At 35.6% G+C, this 19,464-nt stretch overlaps 1 protein-coding gene across 1 annotated transcript; it reads right to left on the reverse strand.

Moving 5' to 3' along the window:
• Nucleotides 1-282: 282 nt before the first annotated feature.
• Nucleotides 283-2,004, reverse strand: LOC117328466 (piggyBac transposable element-derived protein 4-like). The gene has a single exon (XM_033885999.1). It carries the CDS (start codon nucleotides 2,002-2,004, stop codon nucleotides 283-285), a length of 1,722 nt encoding a protein of 573 aa, XP_033741890.1.
• Between the last annotated feature and the right edge of the window lie 17,460 nt (nucleotides 2,005-19,464).

Raw genomic sequence — 19,464 nt, forward strand, 5'->3', positions numbered from 1 at the left:
GCCCTAAGCCAAAATGGCTGCAGCTGCTGTAGCAACCATAAAAAATTACCACAACATAGATACTCTTATAACTTTGTTATTTTTTGATAAAAACTCACCAAATTTTGCATATATGTTCCTGAATAATACATCCTCCTTTTCAACTTATTTTAAAATCACAACACACTTCAGAATTTATATAATAACAGATTAACAGGTCCATAATGAATTTAAAAAAATCACTTGTCTTCATTTTTCACACAAATAATGAACATTTGTACACTTTTGTACCACAATGTCTGTCTAGAATAGCTCTGGGAAATTATCCTTGTGGTATTGTTTAAAGCAGGGAACACACAAATTAACTTGACACTGTTCACAGCCAGTTTTTGGTTCTTTTCGGACACCAGCCTTAGAACATTGCTTGCATGTCCTTTTTTTTCCGAGGTCAGCGGGCCAATGTAGAAGTCCTCTGGTGTGTTTGTCTTCCACCAATTCCCTTTTCCTCTTTCCCCAGTACGCTCCTAGAAGTTGAATTGCTAAATTCTGACGGAACTCAAGTTGTGTGCGCTCTTTTCTGCGTCCAGTTCGCGTTGTCACTTGGTGATTTGGCGACTCCTTCACCAGAATGAAGCTAGAACAGATGGAAATATCAACCAAAAACCAAAAGAGATACTTCCACCATTTAGATGCTTTCCTACCAATATTGTAGGTGGATCTCAGCTGATCAGCCCTGTCTACTCCATTCATGTTTTGTGTGTACATTTTGATGGCACTAGGGCAGGGAACTTCTTGTACACTTCCGTCCTTTTTTTTCCTTTGGACTGTGGTATTCTCTGTCGGGTTGGAATTTGTTGTGAGGAGACAGACAGTCCTTTTGTCATGCCATGCTGTACAGACCATTTTCCCCTTCTGTTGCTGTACAAGATCCCCTTGCTTTTTTAATTTTGCTTTTGCTACAGCAGGTGGAATTCCCTGTCTGTTAGAACGAATTGTTCCGCAGGCATATGTTTTGTTTTCCAGCAGCTCGGAGAACAACGGTACCGATGTAAAATAATTATCACAATAAACATGGTGATAATTTCCCCAAATGTCCCTTGTCAAATCACGCACGATTCTCTCCCCAAGTCCTTTCTCAACCACATTGTTTTCACGGCCAGTATAGACTTGAAAGTCATTCACATATCCGTTATTTGGATCAGCCCTCATCCAAATTTTGATCCCACGTTTGGTCGGTTTGAGAGGGATATATTGTTTGAATCCCAATCTTCCTGTGTAGGCCACCATAGCCTCGTCAACTGATGTTTCTTTGTGTGGCCTGTATTGGGTTTTCAACTTCTGTCTAACATTTTCGATTACTGGTCTGACATGGGCAAGTTTATCATGTCCAGGTTGTCCCCTTGGAGGATTCGTAGTTGTATTTGCCACATGAAAATACTGATGAAGTTTATCCATTCTGTCCCTGGTTATTCTTTCATGAATGCCTGATGGTCTAAACATTGTATTTTTGGAAAAATACATATCCTGTGTGGGTGCCACAACAATCCCCATGACTATATGAAAGGCAATGTAAGCCCTTATTTCTGCCGAATTAGTTTCCTGCCATTTTGGATCAGGGCCATTTTTCGCGATCTCAGTACGTGCGTATCTGTTAGTCTCATCTGCGGCAGATTGATAGAAACTATCGTCAAAAATCAAATGAAAAAAATTAATTTCATTCTGGTTACGATCTAGGATAGTAACAGGCCCTGGATTTCCCGTAAATGCTTCCAAATTCACCGCTGAAAGTTGTGATGACCAATGGTCAACATCATCAACAATGCCGGCGTCATCGTTTTCATGTCGGAATTCTCGCAATCTTGCAAGCGGGATATCGTCGTCACTTTCGTATTGATCATCTTCCAAATCACTAAATTCAATGTCAGAAGCATTCTCCAATAAAGCATCAATACGTTCCTGATCTAAAACGATGTCTTGTTCAGAAAAACCTTCAAAATCTAGTTCGTTTTCGTCGCTTGAAGCCATCGTATTTATGAATGAAAATAGTAACAAAGAACCGCGTGTCTAGGTCATTTGTAATGACGATTGAACCAATCAAACCGCGTGTTACCTGTACAAGGTATTCTGAATCGACTTTATTAGACCTTCTCTGATTGGTTCAAAAACAGGGATAACCCCAGGAATCTCCGTTCTCGACCAATCATCGATCTTGTAACACAAGGTAGTCGGCCCGACTCTAGTCGGGATTCGCCATTTGCGCGACTGTGTTTACACCGACTGTAGTCGGGATTCGCCTGTACGGAGTAGATAAATAGCACGCCTGTAGACGGGACCAGGGAGCAAAGAGTTAAGATCCTTCCATCTATGAAGAGTATTTGATTCTAACATATCTGAGAGTAGAGAAGAAGATTTTTAAATTTTTTGTAAATTTTACCCTTTTTGGCCCCGCCCACCAGCCCCTGGGGGTCAACTAGGGCCAACATGTACATACCATCAAACTGTCATCTCATGCTGATAATTTGAACCCAGTTAGAATGAATTCCAATACAAATCCAACAAATAATAGTCAAAAATGTGATTTCCCTATATAAACTATAGTAAAGTTTACCCCCTCCCCAGGGGCAAACGTGAGACCCCAGGGTCATGAAATTCACAATTTTGGTAAAGCACCTTAAGATCCTTCCATCTATGTAGAGTATTTGATTCTACCATATCTGAGAGTAGAGAAGAAGATTTTTGAAATTTTAGTCAATTTGACCCTTTTTGGCCCCGCCCACCAGCCCCTGGGGGTCAACTAGGGCCAACATGTACATACCATCAAACTGTCATCCCATGCTGATAATTTGATACAAGTTAGAATGAATTCCAATACAAATCCAACAAATAATAGTCAAAAATGTGATTTCCCTATATAAACTATAGTAAAGTTTACCCCCTCCCCAGGGGCAAACGTGAGACCCCAGGGTCATGAAATTCACAATTTTGGTAAAGCACCTTAAGACCCTTCCATCTATGTAGAGTATTTGATTCTACCATATCTAAAATGTAAAATTTCATTGAATTTGGTTCAGCAGTTTTTAAGAAGAAGTTGAAAATGTAAATTGTTTACGATGCACGATGCACGACGCCGGACAAAAGGCGATTGCAATAGGTCAACTGAGACTTCGTCTCAGGTGACCTAAAAATCCTCATGAAAAAACGGCAATGTAGTTTGTTACAACTTCCCTTCAATTCCTGTTGATATTTCTTGCGTATTCTAGCGACATACAAATAAATATGAAACTGCGAACGGTCCCTGGTTAAGTTACATTAGACATAATAGCCATTTTGGCCTATTAGTGATGATCACATGATTAGTCACGTGACAGCTGAAGTTATCCTGTGGAATGTTTGGCTGCAGCTATTTATAGAATTGTAAACCATTTGACCATGTAAACACAGTTGGTTTTAGGCTTATATGAAAAGTTTCTGCATATGAACTCAGGATGAAAATATTAGTCTAAGACATGTGGATAGTTTCTCTGTGAACGCATGTAAATTTCCACGTCGATCAAACTGATTTTTTTACTTTCGTTTTCAAGGCAGGATTGAGACAGAACTACGTAATCCTACGCCAACAAAATTGCATATACTGGTGAGGAAAATGTTTGTATTTATAATCTAAAATAGTCTAGAACACCAAACATTCATATTTCATTTAAAATAATTGCAGTAAACACGGGAACCATCAGTTAAATTGTGTCAATAATTGCTGTCAAAATGAGAACTATATTAAGCTGTGGATGTATATCATTTGTATTACAGAGAAGTTGTTAGCCGGAAACAAAAGTGTGACTAACAAAATTTACCCACCACGACTATAATGGCAGGTGCCAAAGGCATCCTGACATTAAAAATCGAAAACAGTTGATCGAATATTTTCAACATTTCTATTATAAAACAACGCTTTTACGGAAACATACGAATATTCCCAAGAGACCTCAAAAGTACTGACATGTAAAAATCGTACCGCGATACGTTTCTTTTTCAAATAGAATCTTGATATACCGTTATACCGATAATACACTACTTCTGACATGTGGCGCATTTTCTTCCAGAGATTAGCTGACACACAAATCATGAAGGTCCCACCAGATAAATCATATTACCCCATAACTACGCTTGTTTCACAACCAATATGGCACATGATAAAATTCGAAACTGTGTGTCCCCCTGTGATTCCACAAAATGTGTCCATGTTGATCTTTTGAACGACAGACGACAAAAAATAAAAGTGGTCAAAGGCAAGAGGTTAGCCAATCAGATTTGTTACAAATGACCAATCAGAGGCTTTGAAAGTGGTTACACACTGCGGTCATCTGTCATTCATAACTGGGTTGGGGGGTGTCCTCATGGAAAGGTAGATTCGTACGAAATAAAATTTGATGATGGCTAGAATAGACTACACAGGGAGGCGAGATATTGCAATGATCATGGTGAACCAAAACTGACACCCCACCTCCCATGATTTTCCTTATGCAGTGGATCTGAATAATCAAAACAGATAACATAAAATACGACAAAATGTCACTGTCCCTAATCACATTAATGAAACGGTCGCAGCATCTAATATAGGCCTACGCCTAGAGCTTCCCTTTCCCTAGTACAGTGGTAGCTGGGTCGTTGTCTTTCGGTATGGCTATTGTACCAACAGAAACAACAACAACAACAAATAAACACTTTCTTATCATTCAACTTACCTTATGAATTTATATCCCAAACACAAAAAGTGAAAAAACCATTTTTGAATGCTTGTCTCGTGTCCGTAAACTGATAAGAGATTTCATGTAAACACACTGACAAACGTGAAATAAACAAATTACTCAGCACTTCAGCTCGTTTCCGAAATATTTGTTGAAATGCATGGTTTCTTCAATGAATAAATTTCAGAATGAACATTTCGCATCACACTAAACAAGAATAGCATACCTACGAAAATCAGAAAGGATTGATAATTAGATCTGACGGGACAATAATTGTAATAATAAGCTTTGATGTTCGTGTGGTGTCATCTTTGAATATTTGAGCAGAGTCATTTTAACAAATGTTGTTTAATAATACACACAAATACAATGAATGTCAACCTAATACTTCAATTTGAAAAAAATCAAATACATAGCACAAATGATATCAGTTGTGAACTAAAATACATAATAAACTTTCCTTCATTTCGAACTATATATATATTGTCGTGTAATGATTGACAAGCTTATATATTTTAGTTAAGAAGTTATGGGATAAACGGAACAAGTGACACTCGTTGAGGGACCTCTTAATGTTACAGAAAAGGAAACATAATATCAATGTTAATTCCTTGTCATTTTTGTGTCATACATTTGTGTAGTGATTTTATAGGCAAGTTTATGGGTCTGATAATCGACTGGGGTCAGAACCTGATCAGATATTTTATGGTACATCAATGTGGCTGCTTTCAGGATAGTAAAGCCATTATCCCAGTGACCACTAAGGTTATTTAAGTTATGAGGAGATATTGTAAATAGTTAAATTACCACTTTGTAAGCATTACAAAGTGGCAATAAATTCTAACTACTGTACATCTGTAAACCAACTGGAAAATTTACCCTCACTACCCATCATTTACAATATATGCTATCAAGTTCAATCAACTTAACGAAAACTGATGTTTGTTGTATATATACCTTTTTCAACTTAATTAGACAATACCTCATTTTTCATCTTAATTAGACAATATCTCATTTTTCATCTTAATTAGACAATATCTCATTTTTCATCTTAATTAGACAATATCTCATTTTTCATCTTAATAAGACAATACCTCATTTTTCATCTTAATTAGACAATATCTCATTTTTTATCTATCAGAAGCTTCGTTATTGTATCCATATTAATGTTTTTGGGAACATCTAATACATGTATATCAAGTTTATAAACTATATCAGTTAAAATGGTCAAAGGGCTGCTGAGCTATGGGATGTATTCAACAAGAGGCCCATAATATATGCTATAACACAATTAGTCACCCAAGTTATCATTGGCCTAACATTTTGACTTGTTAAGTATACTGACAGATGATGTTTTGCTTTTAAACTAAGATTTGAACCCTGCGACTTTGAAAGTACGTAAAGGTATTTAATTTTAACAAACTTGGGAGCCCTTCATTCCACAAAGCTACTGGCCCAAAATCATGACCCTGAGCCTCTAAACTTTTGAAAAGAAGTCATTTAAAGATTTTATGAATTTTGACCTTTATGACCTTCAAAGTCGGTCAAGGACATTCAATTGAACATCATGAACTGGCCCAATGTAACGGTCCTGGGTCTCTTGCTTATTCTTTTGAGAAGAAGTAGAAAATCAAAACTGTTTTTAAACAGATGATGCAAGGCAAATGGACAAGAGGTGATCCCAACAGGTCACTGGAGACTTCTTTGTTCATCTCAGGTGGCATAAAAGTCTAGAGTAGAGAGACCAGGTTACCATAGCAACCAAAATTAATAACCTTGTTAGATACAGGTAATTATACATACATTAGTCTCTAATACTATTTCTGGTGGTGGTGTCAACATCTGCTCTCACATGATAATTCAAGGCAAACTGGGCAGCATCTTACTCTTTGTGGTAAAGGGAGGTAATTCTTAGAGGTAGAGGAACAAACATGCAGGTTTACTAGACAGCAGTTATGTACTTTTGATTCAATGTGAACAATGATGCCTTTGATACTGAGTACTTCTGCTTCTCCAATAAACAAAACATTTATAGTTATTTATACTTAGTGTGCACTTATAATTAGAAATAAATCTTTCTACAAAGTAGATCATTATTTGCCCAAATAACAAGCTAGTACTGGATTTTGTACGTCTGCCAAAAGATAGAGAAAGGATAGATAATGCTAGCATTGGTATTTATACGGACAAAGTAAACAACATTACTCCTATAGACATGAAATACACCAGATGTTTGAAATTGACTGACTTTCTATACCTCACTGAAACAGTACCAGTAGTCAAGGTATCAGAGCATAACTGGGCAGTCGAAACACAAATCAACTGGGAATCCATTCATAATCTGGAACAACGTCAAATAAACTACTGATTAACAATACAACGTCATATACACTACTGATTAACAATACAACGTCATATACACTACTGATTAACAATACAACGTCATATACACTACTGATTAACAATACAACGTCATATACACTACTGATTAACAATACGTCATATACACTACTGATTAACAATACAACGTCATATACACTACTGATTAACAATGGCCAGAGAATTTTTAAACAGACAACCCTCGCTTGATGATGATTTATATTAAATCTTCCTCTCATAGACATAATTTTTTTTTTTAGATATTGATCAATTTTCTTACGTAAGGTGCAGTAGTGAAAACATGGAACCAACATTGGAATGATTAAACGATGGTCCATAATCTGGTCCCAGTGGAGCTAGATTTTGTTAAGATACCAAAGTCATAATTGCTTAATCTTTAAAAAATGCAAGAACTAATAATGTAGTTTCAATAGAATCATTGTGCCAATTAAATAACTGTTAAACTTCATAAAATGTTCAGTCGCCTTGTCTAAAGATAGTTGCTCTCATATATAAGAATAATAAGAATTTTTTTTCTGCAGCATTCTACTATTTGGATGTCCTTTAATTCAACTCATGTCTATGAAATAAATCAGACCCAGATAAGATTTAACACTTCTGATTAGAGTAGGGAGAGTTACCTCCCATGTACCACTCTAACTGTCACATTGGTTGGGGGGAAAATGTCCGATTCACAAGTACAGTAATATGATTAGCAGGTTTATATGTGCCAAAATGAAATTTGTTCATTTTTAAAAGGTGATAAAATTCCTTTTTTACAAATCGCCATGCTTTCAATTATTCACATTTTTAACCATTTGGATTATTAACATTTTAAACCAATCAATGGCTCAATAACTTTGCTTTTAACATCATGTGTCCATATTTTTTTAAACTATATACCGTATTTGACCTAATAAGGGCGCAGGGTGCGGGTAATTGGCAGTGGCCCAAAGCCCTTATTAAGATTTGTTATTCTGAAGTCATAAAAATATTCCAGATGAAGATATCTATTCATTATCATATACTAAGCTTAAACATCACTTGAATATTCCAGTAAACTTGTAAACCATGCCAGCTGATCTTTAGACCAGAGAACGTGTGTTCCACCATTTATGTTCAAATGGAACTCTTTTGTGTTCTATTTGTAGACACAGGTGATTTCCCAGATCATATCAGACATCGTTTTCTTTGACTTAATAATTGATTTACGATGTCTTTTACTAGCTTTCTGTTCTGAACAAAAGTTATTTATCAACAAGAATGAAGTATTTTACTTTATCTTTAAAGATGGTACGTTATTATTTGTATGTGTGTTTAGTTTCAAGAACTCTTTGCAAATTGCACAGACATGTCATCTGTAGGAATAGACAAAATGTGGCGAAAACTTGTGTTCCAGTTACTTAATTTGCTTAAGAAAATTGAACACATAAAGTAGCAAAACATTTCACATGAATTATTACTTTTGAACACCATTTTGACACTCAGTCAAAGATTTATTTCCTTGAAAAAAGGTAGGGGCACCCTTATTAGGACAGGCGCCCTTATTAGGTCAAATACAGTATGTCAGAAAACATAAACAATTCATATATTTTGTTTTGACCTTAAGTAATTTTCAAACACTTATTCAAAGGCATGTTTGACTCTCCCAGTTGAAACATGCACATTTACAGGAACAATATTATTGATATTTGTGCATTCAGATAATCAGTGTGTAGAATGAACATATGATATTTCACAGAAAACACAACATTCAAAGAGCCATCTAGATCTAATACCAGATGAATAAAACACTTACCAGTTGGGTTCTGCCATCTTTCAAATGCATAATAGCATACAGTACTTTAGGTGGTCGTTTCTTCTGATCATGGATGATGACAGAGTGAACAGATGAATCTGATGATGATCGAGATGACCTTGACGAAGACCGAGATGACCTTGGTGATTTCCTCCCCCAACCCCTTGACAACAAAGGAGGCGTAAGCTTGCCATGCTGAGGGGACTTGCTGACAGGCTGGCTATTTTCTGCAGGAAGGGAGGATCTCTTCTTCCATTTAGGCAGTCGAACAGTGAGGAAACTGCCCAAGGCGTCCAAGGACCACCGCCTATTGAGGTTTGGTAGTTGCTGTGGCAACTCACCCAAGGAGTCATCAGATTCTAACATGGTGTCAAACAATCACCGTCAAGGAGCACGCATGGTTCATTAAAATCCAAATCTACAATACATAATCATACATAAAAAATCTAAAATATTAAATGAAATTGTTATATGTTGAATATGAGTATTATGTCTATATTTTGTACAGCTGACGGTCACTTCTACGAAATACATTTTATTTTTAACTACTAACCCCCATGATTTCTCAAGACTCAGACATGTAGACAACAATATTTAATGTTACTGTCTTGTTTACCAGCGTTCGCCACCCGTGGGTCGCCGATGGTCAAAATAATACCTTCTGGTCATTTCTAAGTCTGTCGCCTGCCAAGGCAAACAGACACATTTCTGGGTGGACACCTAACGCGCCAGCCATCTTCTCGTGTTCGTCTGACAGGTATCACATGATTCCCACGTGGTTTATAATCCATGTGCGTTATAACACATTACCCGCGCTTTTCTTTAATTTGTGGTGAGAGGTGGTGATAGGTGGTTACAGGTGGTTACGGGTGGTCACGGGTGATTAGAGGTGGTCACGGGTGATTAGAGGTGGTCACGGGTGGGGAGGATGTCGGAGTTCTGTCAGGCTCCGCTATACCCGTCCTTTTTCACTACAGGTCGAAGTGAAGCACAACGATAATACGCTTTGATAGATATTATAAGACCACAGTGTTTTCAACCTGTGTAGTTAACGGAGAACTGAAGCTAGGGTACTAGCCATATAATATCAAATTATACACCGTTAAATGTTATCTATTTACCATCGTTTGTCTGCTTTTTCTTTTCCACAGATAAATATACATTGTAATGCCTACTTTTACCTTTGATTGTTAGCTTGTTAAGAGTTAATTGGAAGCGTTACTGGCAGTATGTGATGTAAGTCCGTGATTGAAGTAAAGGGCCCACTGCCGTGGAGATTTGACTTGACAGTAAGGAAGATTTCATATGTATTTTACCATACATGTTTATTGTATAACTAAAACGCCGTCTTCATGATATGATCTCAATCCATCGCATCAAGTAATCAAATGATCGCTAACCCCCAGACACCCCCACCCACCTCCCCAAAAAAAACTAAAAAAAAACTAAAAAAAAAAACGTTATGACATCGAGAGTGAGTGGGCTAAAAACATAGGACTAGGCATGATGGACTTGGGGGATGGGCAACATCAATGGGAGGTGAGAAGGGTAGCACATTTTCCATGGTTTTTTTTTTTTTTGTTTTTTTTTTAATTCAGGCACGAAAAAATCTTTTTTCTTCGGGTCCCAACATGAATCCTAAATATCGTTCTGATACAGGTGTCTGACGCTTAGAAGGATTTGTACTAGTATTAATGTGTATCGTGTGTTCCATGTCGTGTTGCCCTTTCCTATGGAATCTGTAGTGTGATATTATTGTAGTGATATCGGTTCCACTACAGATACTATCTCGCTGGTATTTTTGTTTAAAGTTCGCCATGTCTCGCGGATGTATACACTTCCTTGAACACGTCCGGTAAAACGTGCTATATTTAACTGGCAATGTATTACTACGAAATTATCGGATACAAAACACCGAGAAGGAAGCTGCTTTAAAGGCGATTAATATCAAATAGATTTCATGGTTATTATTGGGTTACCGTATGTCACAGAGGTGTTTATTGATTATAAACCAGCTAACTAAAACATACTAGTACCCTAATTCTACCAATCGCGCTTTAATTGAATGTGTATGTTGTAAATTAAAACATCATTTTAGAGAGAAATCGTTCAGTCGATCTCTTATTGAAGGACACACAATTTAATAAACAGTAAATATATTTCTATTTATTTGGATATTGTCTCCAGAACATTAAACTTGTATATAAAATTGAGCTTTATAATTTTGGTCTTTTCAATATATCTGCTTCTAGACTAAACTTAAGACTTTAGCTGGTCAATTAAAAACATAATTTATGTGCTCGTCAGTCTGATTTCTATTGAGTAATTAACAACAAGTTTCACAGATAATTTCATAATGAAAATGAATGATTTCACATTGAGAACATATTAATTAATCTTTAAATCTCACTTACCCGGATCTGTGTGTTGTCTGATCGCTAACTGACCAGTCCTCTCCAACTGACCAGATATACTGGATATTATATTGGGGATCGTATAATGACATAACACAACCTCTAAGTCCAGTCCGCGCTATAAACGCCCAGATGCTGTTGGACGAGGCTCCAGCCAGCTCCCGACCTGATCGTACTGGTGGCTTACTTCCCTATTGTTAAGCCTGGCGGCTATTTACTAAGAACATATTCTCTATTTAAATTAACCCCGGCCATGTGTGATTCCGGACTCTGTTAATTATACCACCCCTACATTCTGTTACACATTTTTCTAGACATTGCATCTTTTCACGAATTCGTTCAGACGAAATATAAATAGCTAATGAGATTATTTTTTGCTTTGGCAAATTTCCCTTTTATTTTTTAAGAATATAAACAGGACCGTATGTTGAGAAAATCAGCGTGAATGAATAAAGATTGGTGAAACTGATGAGTACGAAAAGTTAAGAATGCCGAGACAGTAATACCCATATACACCGGTATATAGATCACGAATCAGATACAACTATACACACATGCATTGATCTAAAACATCCCTTCAGAATAACTTTCAAGTAGAAGTGCTTCGGTTTTTAATTATTTTTCTTTTCTTTTCTTTGCTGAAAATATCACTAAAGCGATTTTCGTCCCAGTTTTATAGCCATTTCTGTCGCGGTCTTCCTCAAATAAAATATGTATCTGTCATGATGGTCGTACCCACCCTGTATACATCTATTACATGTACCCCCAACCTTACTTATATCTTATACATCTACTACCCCCAACCTTACATATATCTTATACATCTACTACCCCCAACCTTACTTATATCTTATACATCTACTACCCCCCAACCATACCTATATCTTATACATCTACTACCCCCAACCTTACCTATATCTTATACATCTACTACCCCCAACCTTACTTATATCTTATACATCTACTACCACCCAACCTATACCTATATCTTATACATCTACTAACCCAAACCTTACCTATATCTTATACATCTACTAACCCCAACCTTACTTATATCTTATACATCTACTACCCCCAACCTCTACCTATATCTTATACATCTACTACCCCCAACATTACTTATATCTTATACATCTACTACCCCCAACCTTACTTATATCTTATACATCTACTACCCCCAACCTTACCTATATCTTATACATCTACTACCCCCAACCTTACTTATATCTTATACATCTACTACCCCCAACCTTACCTATATCTTATACATCTACTACCCCCAACCTTACCTATATCTTATACCTCTACTACCCCCAACCTTACCTATATCTTATACATCTACTACCCCAACCTATACCTATATCTTATACATCTACTACCACCCAACCTATACCTATATCTTATACATCTACTACCCCAACCTATACCTATATCTTATACATCTACTACCCCCAACCTTACCTATATCTTATACATCTACTACCCCCAACCTTACCTATATCTTATACCTCTACTCCCCCCCTTACCTACTATATCTTATACATCTACTACCCCCAACCTTACCTATATCTTATGACTCTACTACCCCCAACCTTACCTATATCTTATACATCTACTACCCCCTACCTTACCTATATCTTATACATCTACTACCCCCAACCTTACCTATATCTTATACATCTACTACCCCCACGCCTCTACCTATATCTTATACATCTACTACCCCCAACCTTACCTATATCTTATACATCTACTAACCTCAACCTATACCTATATCTTATACCTCTACTACCCCAACCTATACCTATATCTTATACCTCTACTACCCTCAAACTTACCTTTATCATACACACTACTACCTGAACACTACCTGTAGTTAATATATACTTACATTCCCTTCCACCTGTACTATTTCCCTATATATTATCTGTACTCCTACACTTATTTATATGTTGCCCTTACTCCTACCCTTATTTTATATATGTTGCCCTTACTCCTACCCTTATTTTATATATGATACCCTAACTCCTACCCTTATTTTATATATGATACCCTAACTCCTACCCTTATTTTATATATGTTACCTTTACTCCTACCCTTATTTTGTGTTACCCTTACTGCTACCCTTATTTTATATATGTTACCCTAACTCCTACCCTTATTTTATATATGTTACCCTTACTCCTACCCTTAATTTGTGTTACCCTTACTCCTACCCTTATTTTATATATGTTACCCTTACTCCTACCTTTATTTTATATGTTACCCTTACTCCTACCCTTATTTTATATATGCTACCCTTACTCCTACCCTTATTTATATATGTTACCCTTACTCCTACCCTTATTTATATATGTTACCCTTACTCCTACCCTTATTTTATATATGTTACCCTTACTCCTACCCTTATTTTATATATGTTACCCTTACTCCTACCCTTATTTATATATGTTACCCTTACTCCTACCCTTATTTTATATATGTTACCCTTACTCCTACCCTTATTTTATATATGTTACCCTTACTCCTACCCTTATTTTATATATGTTACTCTTACTCCTACCCTTATTTTATATATGTTACCCTTACTCCTACCCTTATTTTATATATGTTACCCTTACTCCTACCCTTATTTTATATATGTTACTCTTACTCCTACCCTTATTTTATATATGTTACCCTTACTCCTACCCTTATTTTATATATGTTACCCTTACTCCTACCCTTATTTTATATATGTTACCCTTACTCCTACCCTTAGTTTGTGTTACCCTTACTCCTACCCTTATTTTATATATGTTACCCTTACTCCTACCCTTATTCTATATATGTTACCCTTACTCCTACCCTTATTTTATATATGTAACCTTACTCCTACCCTTATTTTATATATGTTACCCTTACTCCTACCCTTATTCTATATATGTAACCTTACTCCTACCCTTATTTTATATATGTTACCCTTACTCCTACCCTTATTTTATATATGGTACCCTTACTCCTACCCTTATTTTATATATGTTACCCTTACTCCTACCCTTATTTTATATATGTTACTCTTACTCCTACCCTTATTTTATATATGTTACCCTTACTCCTACCCTTATTTTATATATGTTACCCTTACTCCTACTCTTATTTTATATATGTTACCCTTACTCCTACCCTTATTTTGTGTTACCCTTACTCCTACCTTTATTTTATATGTTACCCTTACTCCTACCCTTATTTTATATATGTTACCCTTACTCCTACCCTTATTTTATATATGTTACCCTTACTCCTACCCTTATTTTATATATGTTACCCTTACTCCTACCCTTATTTTATATATGTTACCCTTACTCCTACCCTTATTTTATATATGTTACCCTTACTCCTACCCTTATTTTATATATGTAACCTTACTCCTACCCTTATTTTATATATGTTACCCTTACTCCTACCCTTATTTTATATATGTTACCCTTACTCCTACCCTTATTTTATATATGTTACCCTTACTCCTACCCTTATTTTATATATGTTACCCTTACTCCTACCCTTATTTTATATATGTTACCCTTACCCCTACCCTTATTTTATATATGTTACCCTTACCCCTACCCTTATTTTATATATGTTACCCTTACCCCTACCCTTATTTTATATATGTTACCCTTACTCCTACCCTTAGTTTGTGTTACCCTTACTCCTACCCTTATTTTATATATGTTACCCTTACTCCTACCCTTATTTTATATATGTTACCCTTACCCCTACCCTTATTTTATATATGTTACCCTTACTCCTACCCTTATTTTATATATGTTACCCTTACTCCTACCCTTATTTTATATATGTTACCCTTACTCCTACCCTTATTTTATATATGTTACCCTTACTCCTACCCTTATTTTATATATGTTACCCTTACTCCTACCCTTAGTTTGTGTTACCCTTACTGCTACCCTTATTTTATATATGTTACCCTAACTCCTACCCTTATTTTATATATGTTACCCTTACTCCTACCCTTATTTTATATATGTTACCCTTACTCCTACCCTTAGTTTGTGTTACCCTTACTCCTACCCTTATTTTATATATGTTACCCTTACTCCTACCCTTATTTTATATATGTTACCCTTACTCCTACCCTTATTTTATATATGTTACCCTAACTCCTACCCTTATTTTATATGTTACCCTTACTCCTACCCTTAGTTTGTGTTACCCTTACTCCTACCCTTATTTTATATATGTTGCCCTTACTCCTACCCTTATTTTATATATGTTGCCCTTACTCCTAAAAGTGGCACTTTTTAGGAAAAGTTGACAAGGCTGATGGATGGATGCCACGGCATGGCGTAACATTTATTGTCCTTCAGACAAGTTGAGCTAAAGACAAGATATTAACCTAGAACTTGGTATCAATCAATGGAAGTCAATATTATTGAAAGACCAACAGTCCATTTACATACAGGTAGAACGATTGGCGACTCGAACCAACAGTCCATTTACATACAGGTAGAACGATTGGCGACTCGAACCAACAGTCGATTTACATACAGGTAGAACGATTGGCGACTCGAACCAACAGTCCATTTACATACAGGTAGAACGATTGGCGACTCGAACCAACAGTCCATTTACATACAGGTAGAACGATTTGCGACTCGAACCAACAGTCCATTTACATACAGGTAGAACGATTGGCGACTCGAACCAACAGTCCATTTACATACAGGTAGAACGATTTGCGACTCGAACCAACAGTCCATTTACATACAGGTAGAACGATTGGCGACTCGAACCAACAGTCCATTTACATACAGGTAGAACGATTGGCGACTCGAAACAATCTGCAATATCAAAAGAAATGAAACATTTTACGTATTTAATGTCTCCTTTTACAGGTAATGAAGGTCATTGTCATTTCTTACAACACCTTTGGTAATACTCTATTTGAATTATGATGGTGTTATAGAGAAGTTATAACCTCAACTGATAGATGTCACACCAACCTTCCAACAAAATCATTTAAGCACTTTAACATACATATGTATAGATGTTTGACCCAAATGGACAAACAAATTTAAGCTCATTTATGTATTTGATAACTATGACAACCCTCTATCATAGTTAGAAAATTACAGGTTCAATTCCATGACATTAGGCCTTGACCAGAAGTAGAGTAAATCAACTGTTTGTACATGCAATCAAAGGACAATAAACAGATAACCAATTATCTGTTTTCAGGGCAGATCTTATAATCTTATATACTGTGGTAATGATAATGAATACGAAAGTTGAGATTAAAATCATGTTTAATGTCTCTATTTCATTGTACCGACAGCAAAAATCATCAATATCTAGTACCAGTACTCTTATAATGTTTTAACATACCACAATTAACCAATTAATTAAGTCATTATGCTTTCTAGGGGCACAATTCATGATAAGTACAGATGTAAATGCTCCAGAAAAGCATGAAAATACTAAAACATGATTATTACTAAAATAGATATGGACTAAGACCACAATTAGCTTCGCTATATGTTTCATTGTAACATTAAAATTCATAATAAATTCCCAACATCTCATATGCAACTTTCCATCTCACCTGGCCAAGACCACCATCTGAGAAGCAAAATATAAAAGTTTCAACCCAGCATGTTGGGCATTTTCTGGAGATAGCTGTCAAAATGTGTCACCAACGTGGATTATATACATCCGGGTCAGGGGTAGAGGTCAAATCAGGACTCATCACACAGGGTCCTGGAGCACATAATAAATGATCAATATTATTATTTTACATTACAAAACATAGATTGACATCTCTGCTATAAATCCACATTAAATTCATCAACAGAAATCAAGTTCAAAGAGGCATTTGATTGGTTTTCCTGAAATACATACATTTTTGAGGGGACTTCATTCGTGGGGCCTGAACCCGGAAGTACTTAATTGTGGTCTTAGTCCTATATGTGTGCTGTTATATCTAATATGTCACATCGCTAACTGGAGTTACTTCCCTTTGTATGTAGCCACATGGTAGGGTAAAGTTACTGGCTCTACCCATCAAAAAGTCATCATACATCTTTGAGATGTTATCAACATGAAATGACTGTTTACCACTCCACACATTGGGAGTGACTACACAAACCAAACATTGTTATTCTATTATAACTTATGACAAAAACTTTTCTCTTCACTGGCGCAGATGCCATGACATCAAACCTTATATTTATAATGGCTATGTATGGCACACCGTCAGATGTTGACAATACACTTTACATGCTTACCTACATATATTGACATCACATTCTGACAAATTATGTGATGTCCAAGTATCACACACCATCGAATAATGTCAATACATTCATTATGTACATCCTTATTTACAAACTATGTCAATGACACCACAATTCTGTTGAGGTAAAGCCCCTGTAAACTTTGTATGATATATATCGCTTTCATCTGATGTACCAATCAGGGCATATTTTATTACAATTTACCATGAACTAATACTGCATTTTGTCACACTTTACAAATTAATAAGTTTGATAGTGACATTCCCTGAATTCTTAATTAAATACTACACAACTACCTGCTATACCACATCTTCTCTAGCCAAGGCTTCTGATTACGTTACACTACACTGCTAGGGAATACCATCTTTCATTACCATCAAACTAATGAAGGATACTAGCATGAAACAGCAGTCCACCAAACAAACATGTATCACAGCGTACCCACACCAATGGTATACCTTTTCCTTATCATCCTTATAAAGATCAGAAAACAAAGCACGGGGTAAATAAATATAGATATGTATCTGTACCAGTGTATATAACTTAGTTTAATATCTAATTTATGATTGGAGCACTCTCGTAAAGGATGACAACTGAACAAATATCACAATACATACCTCCTATAATATATATTATAATATCACAATACATACCTCCTATAATATACATTACACAATACATACCTCCTATAATATATATTATAATATAACAATGCATACCTCTTATGATATATATTACAATATCACAATGCATACCTCCTATGATATATATTACAATATCACAATGCATACCTCTTATGATATATATTACAATATCACAATGCATACCTCCTATGATATATATTACAATATCACAATGCATACCTCTTATGATATATATTACAATATCACAATGCATATCTCCTAATATATATATATTACACTATCAAATAGACCGTGCTAATACAGACCTAATATCATTTTCCTACATTTCATCACATGCTGCACTTATCAATATTATGTTGCACATGTATTATGTAAATGTATTATACATTACGTGTTATGCAATTCTAATCTAATTTAAAAGTAAATTATGATTCAATCATTTGATGAAATGCTTACCAATTAAACCTTCAAGCTAATTTTGGTATCAGCTGATTTATTTAGTATCGGACTGACAGCTGTTTTATTAAGTAAAGTATAAATGCCATAGCCTGATTTCCTTGTATGAATGTTGTGTATATACACTGACTTCAGGAAAAGTAACTGAAAATTAAAGTTTAAACATCCTAATACAAAATAATTTACAGTAGCAGCTTCAATTTTTTTATGTATCAGTCAAAAAAAAATAACAAAAAAATCAAAAACAGCAAAACAAAATATGATCCAGAAAAATATTCTAGTGTCTGCCAATGATATATAGCCTTTGTCTTCTGCGACATATCACAGAATGAAATTCTATAAGTTAAATTAGCTCTAGTATGTAGCTACTTCAGATTTTATTACTGAAATGTAAGAGAATGTCATTCACTAGCCTATATACACTGGATTGATTGGTAACAGATGGGAGTAGATAAAAGACATCTCTCAACACACTCTAACAGAGAATAACCGTTTGTATTGGAATTCACAAAAACACTTTATGTTACTGGTATCAAGCAGTGAATACACTATATCCACATATATAGAATACACTTAAATGAATTATCTACATCTGGTCTTGACTTCTCAATATAAAGGGGGCCTGCAAAAAGCACTATTCTGCTTTCCCAAATTGTACTAGCCAAGCTATCTATCACATCAGAAACTATCAACTTGATTAAAACCGAGATCTCATGATAATACAAGAATTCTGTAACTTTGTTTTAACCAATCAGA

This window comes from Pecten maximus, chromosome 5 (assembly GCF_902652985.1).
Source record: "Pecten maximus chromosome 5, xPecMax1.1, whole genome shotgun sequence".
NCBI classification, from domain to species: domain Eukaryota; kingdom Metazoa; phylum Mollusca; class Bivalvia; order Pectinida; family Pectinidae; genus Pecten; species Pecten maximus.

Excerpts from the sequence above, each read along its gene's own strand:
- LOC117328466 (XM_033885999.1), bottom strand. The coding sequence starts at position 2,004 with ATGGCTTCAAGCGACGAAAACGAACTAGATTTTGAAGGTTTTTCTGAA.